Genomic DNA, 18,102 nt, shown 5'->3' on the forward strand with positions numbered 1-18,102 from the left:
TGATTGGACGATGCGACATCCTGTGCACATTTGTTTTGACCAATCATGGCAACGGATGAAAATGTCATCTTCGGTCTCATCTTAGGGGAAAAAACACACGAACATCTTTACCAGATAGAAATGCACAAAGCGCCTCCCGCTGTTCAACATTCAACAAGGAAACGGTCAGTAATTTTGCGTAAACAAAATTAATTGCAGCGTCCATTCATCTGTGTTAGTGTGAAAAGTTATATTTTTCGCATTAATATATGCATTTGTGGGGATCTATTTTGTTTCTAATTTGGGGGGACGGAACTATTGTAAATGTGCGTGACTGGTGGAAGGATACATGGAAAGGAGGGTAGAGCGATTGCGACCGTTGTTGTGACTCGAGAGCGAGACGACGTTGTGCTAAAGCTATTCCCTCTCCGAATGCTGTTTTCTTTCTCACGACCTTCGTTTGGAGTAATCCACAATACACTTCTTCAAATCTTCCCGAAGATCTAGTGTTACATTAGGTTTGTTCATTTCCCCTGGCGTTGGTGCTTCCTGGTTTCGTCACAGCTGCATGTCCTGCCTTAAACAAAGCCTGATTGGTCTGACCTAAAAAAGGTTGGTTGCGAACGGCTCAGTGGGAGCAGTACAAGATGGATTCTCGAAGTATTTGTGAACAAATACCGTGAAAATTCAGCTTGCTGGCAAGGTTAGAGGCAGTGTGGACAGATTTTTTTCTACACAGGGAGAGGGAGGAATATTTGTTTTTTAAAAATACTGCTACATGTGAACAAAGCTGTCGTTGCGGCCCACAGTTACGAAACTGAAATTACTTTGCGGCCAACTGGCGCTCGTGGCCCAATGGTTAAGAATGACTGCTTCATATTGATTGATCTGAGCGATAAGTTTCCAATTCCATCCATCTATTCGTTATATTTGTGTTCATTTCAACAGGAAAAAAACGATTACTTACTTGTGCATGTATTTCTTTCTCGTGAGCGGGTGCCGTAAAAGCCTTTAGGACAGGAAGTCATGCACACCCCAATCTGCTTCATCCCAATCCTCTCCAAATGCATAAAGAAGCGTGGCTTGCAGGAAAGGCAGCCATTGTAGTCAGAGCAGGTTAGACAGCCACCCTGCTGGCACCCTGAACTCACACCAGAGATCTCTGCTGAGAAGATACAGAGACATAGTTAGGTATTAATTTGTGTTAACGCAAACGCAATTCCAATAAAGTTGGGACGCTGTGTTAAACATAAATAAAAACAGAATACAATGATTTGCAAATCATGTTCAAATTATATTTAATTTAATACACTACAAAGACAAGTTATTTAATGTCCAAACTGATGAACTTTATTATTATTATTTATTTATCTTTTTATCAAATAATCATTAACTTCAACAAATTCCCGAAAAGATGTTTACCACTTTGCTACATCAACTCTTCTTTTAACAACATTCAATAAACGTTTGGGAACTGAGGACACTAATTGTTGAAGCTTTGTAGGTGGAATTCTTTTCCATTCTTGTTGCTTCTTGCAGCTTCAGCTGTTCAACAGTCCGGGGTCTTCGTTGTCGTATTTTACGCTTCATAATGAATGCGTCATATATTTTCAAAAGGAGAAGGGTCTGGACTGCAGGCAGGCCAGTCTAGTACCCACACTCTTTTACTACGAAGCCAAGCTGTTGTAACACATGCAGAATGTGGTTTGGCATTGTCTTGCTGAAATAAGCAGGGGCGTCCATGAAAAAATCGTTGCTTGGATGGAAGCATATGTTTCTTCAACACCTGTATGTACCTTTCAGCATTAATGGTGCCTTCACAGATGTGTAAGTTGTTACCCATGCCATTGGCACTAAAACAGCCCCATACCATCACAGATGCTGGCTTTTGAACTTTGCGTCCATAACAGCCGATGATGTTTATTTTCCTCTTTGGCCCGGAGGACACGATGTCCACAATTTCCAAAAACAATTTGAAATGTGGACTTATCAGATCACAAAACACTTTTCCATTTTGCCTTATTCCGACTCCATTTTAAATGAGCTTGGGCGTTTCTGGGTGTTGTTGATAAATTTATTTTTCTTTGGATAGTAGAGTTTTAAGTTGCACTGATGTAACACTAAACTGTATTTACTGACATTAATTCCTAAGCCCCTATAGTAATATCCTTTACACATTGATGACGTTTTTTTATGCAGTGCCACCTTACGGATCAAGGGTCAATGTTGGTTTTCGGCCTTGCCGCTTAAATGCAGTAATTTCTCCTGATTCTCTGAAACTTTTGATATTACTATGGACCATAGATGATGAAATCCCTAAATTGCTTGCAATTGTACATTGAGGAACATTGTCCTTAAACTGTTCGACTATTTTCTCACGCACTTCTTCGCAAAGAGGGGAACCTCGCCCGATGTTTGATTCTGAATGACTGAATCTTTTTATACCTAATCATGACTTCCACCTGTTCCCAATTAACCTGCTCACCTGTGGGATGTTCCAAATAGGTGTTTGATGAGCATTCCTCAACTTTCTTAGGCCCCGTCCAGACGGAAGCAAAGCCGGCTTCGTTCCTCAAACAAATTTTGTACACACAAAAGCATTTCAAGACTTGCGTGTGTCCAAAAGAAGACAATGAGGATGTTTAACGGCTGTGATGTATATGCCAAGTCTGAAGTGGCGCTGTAGCGCAGCCACAGGGAGTTAACGGAAGAATCAGTGAAGAAGACGAATATGTTTTTTTCTAACTTTATTGCAATCTACAGAACAAACATGGCTTTGCATGTATCAAAACAACATGAAAAAGACGGAGACAGGAGAAGTGACAATGGCGGGTGATTCAAGTACAACACCGCTTGTTGAAAAGCATAAGCGAGCTAAGGAGACTGTGCAAAAAATGACTACGACATCGCTAACCGCCATTGTTGTTGCAGTCACGCGAGAATTGCCACATACGTCATCAATCTGCGTCAATGCGTTGTCATCGAGCTGCGACCATTACGTCATCACTGGAGGAGTATCCTGCATATGGTATCCAGACGAACGCGTAAGGGCCGTGTTTTGAAATCTTTCCACTCTGGAGCCCGGTTTCAAAAGTGATCGGTTTCAAGCGCCAAAACCGCGCCATCATGTGGACGAACGGCCTAAACGGTAAGAAACTTGTGAGGATACATTGAAACTGGCTTTCGTGTGGACGGGCCTTAGTCTTTTCTTGCCACCTGTTGCAGCTTTTATTTAGAATGTGTTAAGTTAAGTTAAATTAATGATTGTTTGCTAAAAATAATAAAGTTTATCAGTTTGTACATGAAATTTATTGTCTTTGTAGTGTATTGAATTAAATATAAGTTATTCTATTCTATTTTATTTAAGTTTAACACAACGTCCCAACTTTACTGAAATTGGATTGTAGACAAACAGGACAATTTTCTTGTAATACTAGCCTCACTTGTAACAACAATCACAGATAATTTTTACTCACACTTATTTTTTGTTTTTGTTTCGTTGTTTCTTGAAATTTAATAATAATAATTTAAGTGCTTGTATGGTATTGTTAATAGGACCAGGGTAGCTATTGCTGCTTCCCTGTCCTCACAGAGAATTTGATGTTTTTCTCTTCTTTTTCACAGAGAATTCTTGATGAAGTTGCTTCTGATGCATGCCATTGAGAATTTGCCCACCGGTGGGGATTAATAGGGAATGATTTAAATCAAGCATTTACAATGACTATAATGATCATCCCACTGGGTGGCACTGCTATGTTACATAAACAATTGGGGGTGGGGAGTAGTCTCCAAGTGCCCACATGGTCCAGGTGTGCTTCTGCCATGTCCAGACTCTTGTCCAGAGCCTACTCTGCATTTAAAGAGAATGAAAGGATCCACTCATGATTGAAGTTGCTGTGGCCATATCTACAGTGGCACAGCCCTCCCTCTCGCATATCCACTGCTAAAAAAGAAAAAGAAAAAAAAGAGCAAATTTTTACTAAACCTATATTAGAGGAAATTATCTTATCAGCTCCTCTAGCAAAATAATCACAATCATTATTAGGACTTAACATTGCTTTTGAATTGCTGGATTTAATTGCTGCTTTTGTCCGGTGGTTGCACGGCTAGTTAATAGCAAATACATGTAAACCACTAATGCTTGCATGGGTAGACTGTGCAAACTCCACTTGGATTTTCATGCTTTCCACATCATCACATGGGTGGTATTGGTTTAACAGGATTGTTGTGTTGCTTATTTTTGAGGACATACCTTGCACATCAGCTTTGTTTACTTCACGTCGCTTTGAAGATACTGTTATACAACCGATGGTGAGGAACTTCATATTCGGAGGGTAACGCCAAGTCATGGCTCCCCATTAGTTGCGCGTTCAGTTGCATGTCTAGTCATTGTTTACTTATTATTTTGTTTACTTCTACAACTTGCAAACAAAAGTAGTCTGATAGAGTAAATATGCTCGCATCTAGTTAGCGTAATATCATGATTTTGGACCATATAATCGCCCAGCACTAGGGTTGCAAAGGGGTGGAAAATTTCAGGTACATTTTGGGAAACTTTCTGGAAACATCCCATGGCAAGTTAAGCTGGGGATTGTGGGAAATATTCCAGTTTTAATGGTCGCAAACAGTTTTTCTTGTTGAAAATAAATTTTCAGCATGTTAATAATTTGATACAAAGGGGTTGCTAAATGTTGCAAAGTTCCCAAACAGTTTTTACTTGTGGCAGACATTTTTTATTGCAAAGAAATTTTGAACATGCATACAATTTGATGCAAAGGTGTTGCTAAATGTTACAAAGTTCCCAAACAGTTTTTACTTGTGGCAGAAAATTTTTGTTGCAATTTTTTTTTGAACATGCATAAAATTTGATACAAACGGTTGCAAAATGTTTCAAATATGTTTCCAAATAGTTTTTGCTTGTGAAAAACAGTTTTTCTTGTAGCAAATAAATTTTGTTTGCAACCTTTTGCAAACCTTTAGGAATGCTGATGAAAAATCAACATTCGTTATGTACAAAAACACTCACAGCTCAGTGAGATATTAAACCTGTATCCCATTGAACATTTATGAGTATTTGGCAAGTAAGGGATTGAAAGTGTGCATCTAACTTTAAAAGCTGTATTATGCCTTCTGTTTAGTGTACTTCAAAGTCTGTGGACTGTTATACAATCTTAGGTAGCTGCCTAAAGTAAAGAATCCCCTTTCATAACAGCATTTAGTAATACACACTAATCCATGCCTTTGTTATAACTTGGTTGGATTTTTGTAATGCATCAAGCAATGCCATGCCATGCCATGACTTGTCGGCTTCATGTTGCTCTGCGCTGGCAGAGCCAGCTAAAACTCCGGTCACAACGCGCTGCGGCGTGGCATGTCGATAAAGGAGAAGGAAGCGATGGTGTTATCCTTTCACTGTTTTATTTATATCCATAGTCTGATAGATCATAGTTTAATAATAACAGTAGTAGTTTTTATCATATAATTATTATCCAATCTCCTATTACAGTATGTATAATTGTATATATTGTCCAACCTCTGCATTGCAGTTGCTCTCCCTGTTTCAGTCTTTTTAAAACTAAAGTTCATTAAGAAGGCACAAGTGCGCTTATGTGGTTTAGCGATCATAAGCATCATTTATGACATTGCGCAACAGTTGTCATACAACATTGATGACTTTACATCAAGAACATTTGTTTGAAGTTAATTTTATTGAGTTAATTTATTTATTTTGTTCAAGGTGAATTGATTTTATTACACTTTATTACAGCTATTAACTGTGGGGAACGATTGTGGGTGATGGGGTTCCAAACTTGGGGCCCCAATTTAGTCAGGGGCAGCCCTATGCATCCCTCTCATTTCACCTTTTCATCGCAGAAATTGTTCAGTTACCTGCCTTTCTTGGTGTTAACGGATGGTTATTTATGACATAAATATTAGGGGTGTGCCAAAAAATTGATTCTGATAAGAATCACAATTCTCATTTAGTATGATTCAGAATCGATTTTAAATGTCCCAAAATCTATTTTATTTCAATTATTTTATACTGTCTTGCCCTTGTTTGTGTGTGCCTTTATTGGGAGCACTGTTCATCTTGTACACGATTTGGCCACTTAGGGGCAGTGTGGTTCCACTCGTTCTGATACACTGTTAAGTTGTAGCCACATAGAAGCAAAAAGTCATGATTAAGTTATTCCAATAAAAGTTATATTTTTTTTGCAATGTCTGATGCTTCTCTGTATACATTCCTGAAGCGTTTTGTATGAATAGTCGTTCTTTTGAGTGATAAAAGTGCTACGAGTAGCGCGCTAATTAGCATTAGCGAGTTAGACTGGAGTAGATCATGACAATTCTTTGCATATCTATAAATTGAAGCAGAAATCATTGTCAATTATATAATTTTTTTTATCTAAAATCGTTCTGAATCGATAATCGATTCTGAATCGAAGGTCCAAAAATCGGAATCAAATCGAATCGTGAGACAGTTAAAGATTCCCAGCCCTAATAAATATTGTAAAGAAAATTTCATAGCTGTAATGAAGGCCAAAGACTGCACTTTATTTAAAAGTCAGCCAGTGCTTGGTCCAAAAGGCTGCTGGACACCTCCTAATTGGAGCTCATAGGAGGGAGCACACAACTCCAAATCTGGCCGACTTTCACTGGATCCCTGTACACTTTACAGTTTATTCGACAGTTTTTCTCCATTGGTTTGGCTGATTTCTTGGACCAAAAATGACATTCTCAAAATAACACGGACAAATCCCCAAACTACTTTGTTCACAACAAAGTCATTTCATCAATTTCATCAATTTGCAAATGTCTTGTACATGTCACAAATGTCTCATTGCATCTATGGTAAATGCTTTTGTACAAGTAGCCTGCAGTTAGCACAATGAGCCCACATTTAGCATATTTTTCAATTAAATAGAGCTTGCTGATCTAAACTGATTAGTTGGATTCTCATAATGTCTGCTCTTTCCAAAACAAAAAGTCAGCATGATTTCATTGCGTAGGTCATCATAAGCACAATCGTCTGTTCGACTGCCAAAATTAGTCAAGAACATAATACCTTGAACACCAAATATGAATTCCTTAGAACATTTGAGAAGTTCAGGACAGCCAGGTGAAATTAGAACATGTCAACATGACAAATGTGAATGTGGAGGATGTGTGTGATGTAGATGAAAATCTATGGCCAAAGAAAGAGCAGTATGTGTATGTCTATGAGGATTAGGATGGCGGCAGGGACACTCGTTAAGAAAGTTGTGGCACTCTAGGCTAGGTATACAAAGTAATTTATCTTTATTTATTTGTGTTTCTATTACAGTACATAGCTACATCTACTGTATTAATTTTATTTGAATGTTCTTTACAGCAGTGTTTCTTCAACTTCCATGAGTACCTACAGATAAAAGCAACTGACTTGTAAGGGGGGGGGGGCTGTTGGGGAGCACCATCGTCTTTGCAGAGCACCATTTTGCATGCAGGGACACATTGCAACATCATCAGATGCGCTTGTCATGCGCCATTCATTTGACATGTCGTAGAAATATCTATCAGCTCAGTATCCCCCCAACCTGACAATTTGTTAGTTTTGCATGAGAAACAGCCATTCACCCCAGCCCCCCTATACACATCATGGAATTCTGTTAGACCTCTACCATAGTGATCAAATATTTTGAGTTGCAGTGCTTACAGAATGCCGAAGGGACAATGTATTTTGATTGATTTTAATATGAGAATGAATTTTCGGGGTTTAAGGCAAAAACATTTTTTTTTAATTTAAAACTTTTTATGCATTAAATGACTTTAATTATTTTTAATCCATTAACCAATTTTTTTTTAGTGCAGTGGGGCGTGCACTGATTCTTTTTAAACAATATTGTATATGATAAGTTCATAAACAAGGAGAATTTCCAACACAAAATATAAAGGCGGAGAACAGTGTAATGAAGGCACTAAAGTAAACAGTGAGTGCCAATAAGAAGTGGTTGCACCCTCTGATTAAAAAAACAAGAAATCAAATCTTGTGCATCCCTGGCATAAAAACGGGTCAGGGATTAAAAAGATGAGAAGTACAGTATATAACCCCTCTAGGGCGATCCAAGAGCATGTTATCGCTGGAGGAAAAATTTTGAATATTTCATATTTATACCCTACAATTTGATGCATTTTGAGAAAAAAATAATCAAACAGAATTAAAAGATATTATCAATGTGTAATAAAGTGTAAGTAAGTACCATCATATTTAAAAAATGCCAATTTATTACTTTTTCTACATTACTCCATAATTAGGACAAAATAAAAATAAATATCACTACAATATAAATTTGTATACAGTGGGCCACCACTATTTGCATGGGATAGGGACTACAAATAAAGAAAATCTATGCATAATGAATGACAGACAGACAAAGCTGGATGATTGGATGAGTACGGATAGGCAAATTAACTGATTCATTAATTGATTGAAGGCCATGTGAAACAATTGCTTAGTTGCATGAGGTAAGATGTTCACCTCACATAGACCACTAGATAGATAGAAAGACGTAGACAGATAGACAGAAAGACAGACAGACAGACAGACAGACACGTTATTCATCTCATGAGGGAAGGTAGATTTGCTTGGTCAATAACAAAGTTGTTAGTATAACTTGTAAAATGGGAAGAAAGAAAGTTAAGCTATGTATGCAATATATGCAGCGGTAGCTTCACACACACATACACGCGCAGGCACGCACGCACGCACGCACGCACACACACACACAATTATCTTCTCATCAAACCTCCATGATTTACGTAGGTAACATATCTTTCTAGATGGCGTATTTCGCCGAAAGGTGCGTGACTTTCATGTCTGTTGATGCTTACCAACGTGGCAGCTGCTAGCCAAATTAGCTAAAAAGTAAACCGACAAGTTGCCTCTCCTGTCCCACCCCACACATCATGAAGATTAAGTTAACACTTCCCGAGGCACCTACAAAATAAAAGTGCCTACACATCCCAGCTGTCAGGACAGCTTTATTGTGACGAAGTGTGACAACAGTGCATGCAACCGAGCTCTTTTGAAATTTCCGTCTGAGAGCACGCCTGTTTGTTACTTCATAACTTTTCCAAATGACGGGAATCCCTGGAATTGTTTTGGCATATGGCTAAACTGTTTTAGGAGAGATAAGAGCTTTTGCAGGGGATCCATGGTGTTTTGCTCAACTCCATCTATTTTGGAAAAAGCACTAAGTGATGCAAATGAGCCAAAGCAATTGAGAAGGATCTTCACAACCTTAATGGTACTGACTCATTATAATGGAAAGGAATGAAGTTTGAAGCGCGTGTAAACAGTGTATTGTTGCTGCTAACTAAGACTGTTTGGCCAAACGATCTTATGGTTTTAAGAATGTCATCTCTGTTTCAAGAAATGAGCCAAACCGACGGAGAGAAACTGTATGATGTTTTCAATGTTTTTAAAATCTTTAAATGGTCCCACCTCACCTCTCTGAACTGTTCCACCCCTACGCACCTGCCGGGCGCCTCAGGTCATAAGACCAGACGCTACTGGAGGTTCCGAGGAGTAAGCAGAGGCTCAGAGAGAATTGAGTTTTTTCCATTGACGGTCCCTGTCTTTGGAATGGCCTCTCACTAAACGTTAGGCAAGCCCTCTCCCTGTCCATTCAAACTCTTCTTAAAACATATTTGTATTCTTTGGCTTTCGACTCATCATTGTTTTAGTGTTTCATTGTGTTTGTTGTCTCCCCATTGTTATTCATTTATTGTTTTAACAGTCTTTGTTCTATGTGTTGTTTTTACTGTTTGTAAAGCACTTGGTATGCAGCTATGGTTGTTTTAAAGTGCTCTGTAAATAAGGTTGAGTTGATTTGAAAAACAAAAATGAAGAACTAAAAGTAATAAAAACAAACAAACCTGCTCTGAAAACAAATTAAAACTAATCAATGAAAAACGTGTAATAAAGTAAAAACAAACTATAATGAAAATTCCCAAACTATTACAATCTTGGTTCACACAATAACAAAACAGCTCAGAAATGCACAGATGGGCAAAAACTGACTGTAGGTGTTAGAAATAAAGATGTTATAAAGATGACATTTATGACATTTACATATTAATAATCAATGCTCAGGTTAAACTCAAGAGATAAATCTGGGGGAGTCCATGAAAATTTCATCAATGATGTCCCTTCCCCTCTCTTCCCACAGACAGGAAGCCTTAGACATGCGTTAAGTTATACTGCATGGTAACTTTGGACAGTTGACTTCTAGGCACTCTTACCCTGTCTTCGGCCTTATCCAGACTGCCAACCAAAATCCGATTTTTATCCCACCCAAATTGAAACTGGGATGGCTGAAATCTGAACATTCAACAAAGCACATGAAATCCGATTTTTGCAAGGCAGATTGAAGACACATTCGGGAGGTACTTTCATATTGCATTTAGACAGAATTGCGTCTCAGCCTGAAGAGCTCCAAAAACACTCATCGATTTTGACTGTCCGCGACGTCATTTTATGGGACGCACGACCCAATGCACCAGACCAGAGCGCACCAGTCGAAGTGCGGAGCAGTAAAAAGTGGAGCACATGTGCTAGACGACAGCTCTGTTTCCAATGTCGTTGCTCCAGTAACCTGTCAGATGGCTCAATAATGTGGCCCAATCTAATCAGGGCAAGATCCAACTTGGACACTTGCTAAAAACAGTGTGGACAGTCAGCCCTAAAAATCCAATTTGAGGATGAATCTGATATGCCTGCAGTCTGAACGCAGAGAACTGTTCTCTCTGACGTTGGTGCTTATTCACCACCAAATTCCCCAAATGATCCCGCCCAATACCGCTCATAGTGAAGAATATGAACATTAGGGGCCCTATTCTCTTGCCACGTACATTTGGCGTAAAAACAGACACATCTTCATTTTGTGCCGGGGAAAGTCTAGTTTATCGTGTTTCGGAATTTGGTAGACCGCATTACGCCCTGCTGATTGTTCGGGCAAACCGAGGGTGTTTTGTTTTCTTGTTGCGTCTTCTCTATTACATGTCACAGGTGCATTCAACAATTTGGTGAAAAAAAAGAGACTAGACTTTAGACCAGGTGAAACCAGATCAAATTTTTGGCACATGTGGTGTAACATTTTTTTAGTGGATTTGATCGAGGTTGTACAGATATGCTGGTATGTGTAGTGGATATCATCGTATTTCACTCATAAATATGACATCAGTGTGAGTCATTGTACAAATCAATTAATTGAATGCATTATTAATATTATTGTTATTATTATTATTATTATTACCATTTTAACTAGGGATGGGCGAGGTTTTTTTGACCAATTTTTGGTCTCTTAGCTGATGAATTGCATCAGAATATACACAAGAGGGTGACGTGGGCCTCGTAGCATGTCCTGGAATTTTATTTGCGCATTCATGGCTTACACAGATTAGTGGGAGTTACAAAATAAATGACATGATTGACGACGGCACGAGAGGAATTAGAATCAGTGTAACGAGTCAGTGAGATACAGTTAATAAATATGTTTGTAGACAATGAGGATGTTGAACATTTTTAATGGATTGGACAACAAATAAATACCACTCGATCCCCCCAGGGTATTACAACTGCGCTCCAGTGTTGAAGGTAAATATACCCGCAGCTGCGACACAGTTGTTTCTTGATTCAAAAATAAAATATTGAAAGTTTATAATAATAAACTTAGATTTGTATGAACACCACAGGTGTAAGTTCTGAAATGTTTTTGGAATTATGTTTCTATCTGCTTCAGGAGCTGAGATATCAATTACATGGTAGGCATTGACAATATTGTTGAATATCCAGGAAAATTTCAGGTTTTCACATTTTAGAGGCATGTTTTGGCAGGCACTTTGGGCCTTAATGGGTTAATTAGCTCTGAAGTGCAGACAGATCTTTGTATATTATATAGTATATCGTCATTGACTACTGCACTGCTATGAGATGACTGACGAACGGAGAACGTGAAACAGGAAACGGAAATACAGAGCAGCCTTCCAAATTAAAAGCATGGATTTCAAAACAAGATATAATTAAACATCACACACTAATCAGCTTGAGGAATTTTTAACATGGTAGATATTACTACATTACTTGAAACACTTTTGTATTGAATTGAATTATTTGCACTTCTCTATATTCCTTAAAAAGAAGTTGTACAACCACATATTTTGATTGGGACTTTTCCCCCCTCTGGCTGCTCGATAATGTGTTTAATTTTAATTATATAATTTTTTTAACTAATTTTATTGTGTGCTCTATGCAAAATGACTTTTATTAGCAAATTGAAAAAATATAATTGCCATTAATATTAAGCGGTTTTAATGAAATTTGCTATAATTGGGATATATAAGTCTTTAAAAAAAATACCTGTCATTGTTTTTTGGGAAATTTTATGTATTATAAGTACTAATGGTGTCGGTACTTGGTATCGGTGAGTACTCAAGATTTGAGTATCGTAGCGGTCTCAAAAAATGTGATATTGAACATCCCTAATTTTAACCCTTTAAGGGACAGTGGTCATTACAATGGGCAGATATTCAAAAGTTGCTTTCTGCTATATGAATGAACCTTAAAGGGGAAGTCAACACAACAACAACATTCTTGACAATAATACTGTATGTTCTTTGCAGCCCCACTAGTCTAAATACAGTATTCTGGTTAATATTGCGTTAGTGGAATATGAGTTAAGCAGCCAAATCCAGCAGTTTTTATCAATATAACATTTTGCCATTTGCTGTTGAGTGAAAATGACATCACAGTTGCTCAGTCTCAGATAACAACCAATCACAGTTCATCTTGAGAAAAAAAGGTGAGCTGTGATTGGTCATTGCCTTTCGTCGACAGCAAGTGACAAAATGGTTGTCCCCAGAGATGGATAAAAACGGCTGGATTTTGCTTCATAACTCATATTCCTCAAATGTAATATTAATCAGAATGTCATGTTTAGACTAGCACATATGTCATATTCACATATGTCACATATAACATATTATTGTCAAGAAATGTTTAAGGTTGACTCCCCTTTTAAACAAAAATCCTTAAAAATCTTGATGTAGGTTATCATAAATTGTGCATGAAAGAGCTACATATATTTTTAAGAGCAACCCGCACTGTATTTTTTCTGGATTATTTTTCGTTTAGTTGGAATTCTTTTCCAACCTAATTGACCTAATTTCAAGGTTTCAGATTCGTAAGTGTTGGAAAGTCAGGCTCAGCTCGCAATAGCTGAGCTGAGCTAATTTACAATGAACAAAGCTGCCAAAAGAAAAAATAACCCCAAGACCCCCTCAAAACTCAATTTAATAGTACACAGTCAACCCTGGAGGCATTTTCCTCACAAATTTCCTCTTTGGTGGTCGCAAAAAGTCTGTTCTTATTACAGACAATGCCGATCGGAGCTAGATGATGATATTTAAAGAGAATGAGACATATTTGGGAAGGCAATTGACCATAGGTGGCATAGATAAAAACATAACTCCAAATGTCTATTATTGTACTGGGGATCAGACACAGTTTTCTGCCACGCTGGCAGGGAATACATGGAAATATCCAGTTATCAGCTTGTCTCAAACAGCCACATAACACATCTGGAGACCCTCAATGATAAAGTGGGTGTAGGAAGAATTGAAAAAATACACTTAATTGTTGTTTTACAGCTTAATAGAAGGGAGCTAAAGAGATGAGACACATTGTTGGACTCCTGGGAGATGGGACATTCCGTCCAGTAAGAGTTGTTCTCGCGCTTTGACGGAGCAAACTCTTGGCATTCTTTTCATAATGACATTTTCTTTTAGAATATGTCATCAGCGAGCACAGGCTAAGTTACTTTGTGTTTTGAACAGACATGAAAAGGAATTTGTATTTTAAACTAATGTGTTACACATGAGACGTCAAATGAGCACAGAAGCATCTCCTAATTTCTCAACAACATTTTTGAGCCAACTGTAATTTCATTAAAACAATAGGTACTAGTCAGGGCATGTTTTAGTCCACTGGACTGGAGCGTGGTCTGGCCTCTTGCGACCACTAGGGAGCGACTGGAACCAGCACACTCAGCACCATTCTCAGCAGCACAGCAAACAATTAACACACTGCCAATTAAGTCCTCCACTGAAGCAAGTGCAATTAGACAGCCAATTAGAAACGGTGAGCTCTTTATTATATGGCTTAACTTAAATCTGAAAACGTTCACTCATTTTGTTGCAAATGGTACAAACAATTGTTATGAGTACCTGCATCCTTAAAGATGTACATTAGTGTAGCCTGAACTTTAAGTGTCGCAGTGTGCCAAGTGTAGCTAGACCACGAGGGTCTTGAAGACGTCAAAAAAGGCAAATTAAATTTCAGAAATCAGCATCAAAATATTTTTGGGGACTTGTGTTATTTGTATATAATAATAATAATAATAATAATAATAATAATAATAATACTGCATTTAATTTGTCCATATTGTCATAATTGTGATTATATCAGTTTTGTGCAGATATAGCAATGAAACCGTTTGTTAATATTATATTTATAAAGTTAGTGTTTTAGGTTTTTTGTTACATGTTGGTGTGTGTGTACTCACGTTTATGTTGCCAGTGCCTGGAGGTGCTGTGCTGCTGGCATCCAGTGTAATCCATGCAGTGCAAGATGATCAAAACAAAGGAGATCAGTTTTAATTGCATAGTAGCCCAAAGATGAGACCGGTAAAAGCCAATGTCAATGTTCACCAAAAACACGAGGTGGGTCAAAGAATCCCTTTTCGAGGGTGGATGACTCCTATTAGACTGAACGGGGCCCCCAAAAATGTGGTGATATGTGGTGATTAAAGTGCACAGTGGCCCAATGATGCCTGGGCCGCTTGGACTGTAACATCCTGCACAGGAGCTTCATAAGTGCAAAGAAAGCCCAAAAGACAAAAAGTCAGCCATCCAAGAGCATTCTCCCCAAACAAAAAGCACGAATATCATCTGGTCAAAATGAGGAAACTATTGACAAATGACTCAGGAAACGTTTAGGATATCCATTTGGAGAACTCCAAGTGGCCTCCTCTCGCTTCTCTGCTGCGTCCTGGTGGAGCCGCGCAGTGCGTCCGCGTCTTGGTGCTGGTGGCGGTGGGCTCTCCTTCATTCAGCATCAAACGTTACAAAACGCACACTCGCCAACAAGAAGACCAAGCACTCATAAGCACACAATGCTAAAAGTAAGTTGTGAGCTCGAACTCGCACGTCCTCTCGGTGGCAGACACTTCTAAAAAGTACATCTCCGCACTTTCAGCGCTTTTTTTTGCTTTCACTCCCCTCCTGTCGTCTCTCTCTCTCTCTCTCTCTCTCTCTCTCTCTCTCTCTCTCTCTCTCTCTCTCTCTCTCGCTCTCTCTCTCTCTCTCTCTCTCTCACTTTCTACTGAGAGGGCAAGCCCCTATGTCAGAAAGAGGGAGAGAAGAGACAGGAGAGAGCGTTTGCAGCCTCTTCCTACCTCCTGCCTCCCAACGTGCATCCGTGTCTTGTGCTTTAAAGTGTTGGCATCATTAGAAAGTCAAATTAAGAAAAGATGTTTGAGATTGGAGAGTTTCTACTTTAGCCCTAATACACAACAATTCCTCAAGACTCTTACTGAAACGTACTTAAATGTTTGACTAAACATTGACCTATATAGAAATCTTGATTATTATATATATATATATATATATATATATATATATATATATATATATATATATATATATATAATAATTATTATTATTATTATCATCGTTATTATTATTTGTCTCCAGGCCCATAACTTATATTGTTATTTGGCACTAAGTAAATGCAATTTAATGAAAGAAAACATGCAGTAAGTCAGAAAGCAAGCAAACCCAAAACAATTTTCTTTTACTTTGCCAGTCAGCAACCGATTTAAATAGAATTTAAAACGCAAATAAATAAATAAATATGTATTATTATTATTATTATTATTATTATTATTATTATTATTTGCCTCCAGCGACATACCTTATATTATTTGGCACTAAGTAAATGCAATTTAATGAAAGAAAACGTAAAGTAAGCCAGAAAATCAATCCATTTTAACAACCTTAGATACAAGAGTAATTATTATTATTATTATTATTTTGTTAAAAGAGGGGATGGGTGGCTTTACACAATAGTAACTTAACAAATGTGTTGTGCAGCGAAACAAGAGTGACAATAGAGCACATCTCCTCTAGAGGGAGTCAGCTCCATGAAAGCACACAGGAGCCAGTGAGTATCACTACATTGTGGACAACTTGCACTCACACTTGACCTTCCCCTGCGGAGTTACAACTCTGTTTATGTTGCTGAACTGTAGAAGCAAGAGAAGAAGAAAAAAAACATTCGGCATTCTTTCCCCTTGAATAATGACAGCGAGCACCTATAAATACATCATCAGTCATTACGGCCACCAGACCTTCAGTCAACAATCACATTTAGATATGCTTAAATGTAGAGACGTTGACATTCCTCCTTGTTTAATGAAATCTGAGCAGAGCAGTCAAGAGAGGCCCTGGATCCTCATTTGTCTTAGTGGGTGGATGTGTATGCAGAAAAGTGTGGCTTCTGGTTTTCCATCATCTGTGGGCCGAGGAAATCAATGCAAACACAGTGGTCTTTCTCTTCATGGCACTACTTCCATGTTTGCCCCGCTCAAAGCCAGAAACAGTAAAGTCAAGCATAGCTGAGACTGATTCATTGTTTCAAACCCTTTCACCTCCTCTCAGCCTGCTTCTCCAAATCCAGATTTGATCCTCGATAATGGGTGATGAGTGTTAGAAAGTAATATACAAAACTGTGCCAAAAGTTTGATTTATTTTAAATGTATAGTCACACAGTATGTTTGGACATAGAACACTAGAGTTGCTCTGCTAGACTCATTTAGAAACAGAAATGTAATCCAACACGAAGGCTTGCGTGCATTAAATTGTGTTATTAAAAGACAAAACTGACATTGAATGATATTGTGCAGCTAGATCTGCTAAAAGTCACGAGCCCGAACCCCAATCCGCCCACCCCTCACCTCCAATCAAGGTTACCGAGCAGTGATGTTAAGGAATAATGCTTTTCTTTGTGTCCTGGGCTGAGCAAGCCTGTCCCCAGAGAGTGTGTGACTTGTGTGCGTAAGGTTAAGGTCACTTGGCCAGTCCATGTCCAGTCCGGTGAGAGAATCAGTCGACACCTGAAAATGAAGTCGTGCAGGTGCTTAAAAACCTCCTGCACGAGGATGGATGCTCCCCTCGAAAACACCCCATTTAGTATTTTTGTTTTTAAAGACATATGTTATATGTAAGATGCAAAGACAGAGGGAACATAACTCAAACATTGTCATGGTGTCATTACTTCAAACCAAAGGAACTCTGAAATGACAACTGAAGATGATGTATTTATTAAACATGATCTTTTTCTTTTCTTTTTTTTGCCACTGGGGGAATTGAAAGCTACATTAGTCATAGTAACAGTTGATACTTAAATTATGTTCAAAATTGGTACATTTGTGACAGTATTTCGGAGAAGTTAATAGTTTTGGTTTGAATTTATTTAATTCTGATGAAGTTGTGATTTTTTTTTATCCTCTTACATTCAGTCAAAATCTCATTCAAAAGACAGTTAATGTAATTTGAACAGACCTTTTATTGGAACATATACACCACAAAAAAAATCACAATAAAGAACATATTCTTAAATCAATACTTTTGTGCTAATATATATATATATTTGTAGAACATTTAATTTTTATTTTATTTTATTTAACTCAGACTATTTAAATACATTTGTCAGCAACCATGCCGTTAAGTATATTGTCATACCTAAACAATATCAGATACATGCTTTCATATAAGATAGCAATGTTTGGGGGGTTGCAACCTTTTTTGAGACTGAGAGCTATTCATGGCTGCTGATTAGTGTGAAGGGTTTGGTACACACTCCTGAAATTACATTATTGCTCATATTATATTTAATAATATGTTATTATCATTATATGTTTTAGGGTACAGGTAAAAAAAGGCTAAGTCAACCACAAAAATTAGTTGACACAAAAAATGTATGCCCCGAAGTGGAGGCAAAGCGATTATACAAGTAAACGATAGTGA

The 18,102-nt window shown here is 38.0% G+C and overlaps 1 protein-coding gene across 2 annotated transcripts in view; it reads right to left on the reverse strand.

Annotated features, from left to right (window-relative positions):
- rspo3 (R-spondin 3) overlaps positions 1-15,288 on the reverse strand; it is a 29,789-nt gene extending 14,501 nt beyond the window's left edge. Inside the window, exons 1-2 of one of the 2 annotated variants that reach the window (XM_086078735.1) lie at positions 14,580-15,288; positions 947-1,141 (exon numbers count right to left, since the gene is read on the reverse strand). In XM_086078735.1, coding sequence (XP_085934861.1) covers positions 947-1,141; positions 14,580-14,679 — 295 coding nt within the window. In that variant the 5' untranslated portion in view covers positions 14,680-15,288. Of the gene's footprint in view, positions 1-946; positions 1,145-14,579 lie in introns of both variants that reach the window. The other variant, XM_086078734.1, reaches the window with a different exon arrangement.
- Between the last annotated feature and the right edge of the window lie 2,814 nt (positions 15,289-18,102).

The sequence above is a fragment of the Leptonotus elevatus genome, chromosome 6 (genome assembly GCF_054856555.1).
Source record: "Leptonotus elevatus isolate MCC_2025b chromosome 6, RoL_Lele_1.0, whole genome shotgun sequence".
In the NCBI taxonomy this organism is placed as follows: Eukaryota; Metazoa; Chordata; class Actinopteri; order Syngnathiformes; family Syngnathidae; genus Leptonotus; species Leptonotus elevatus.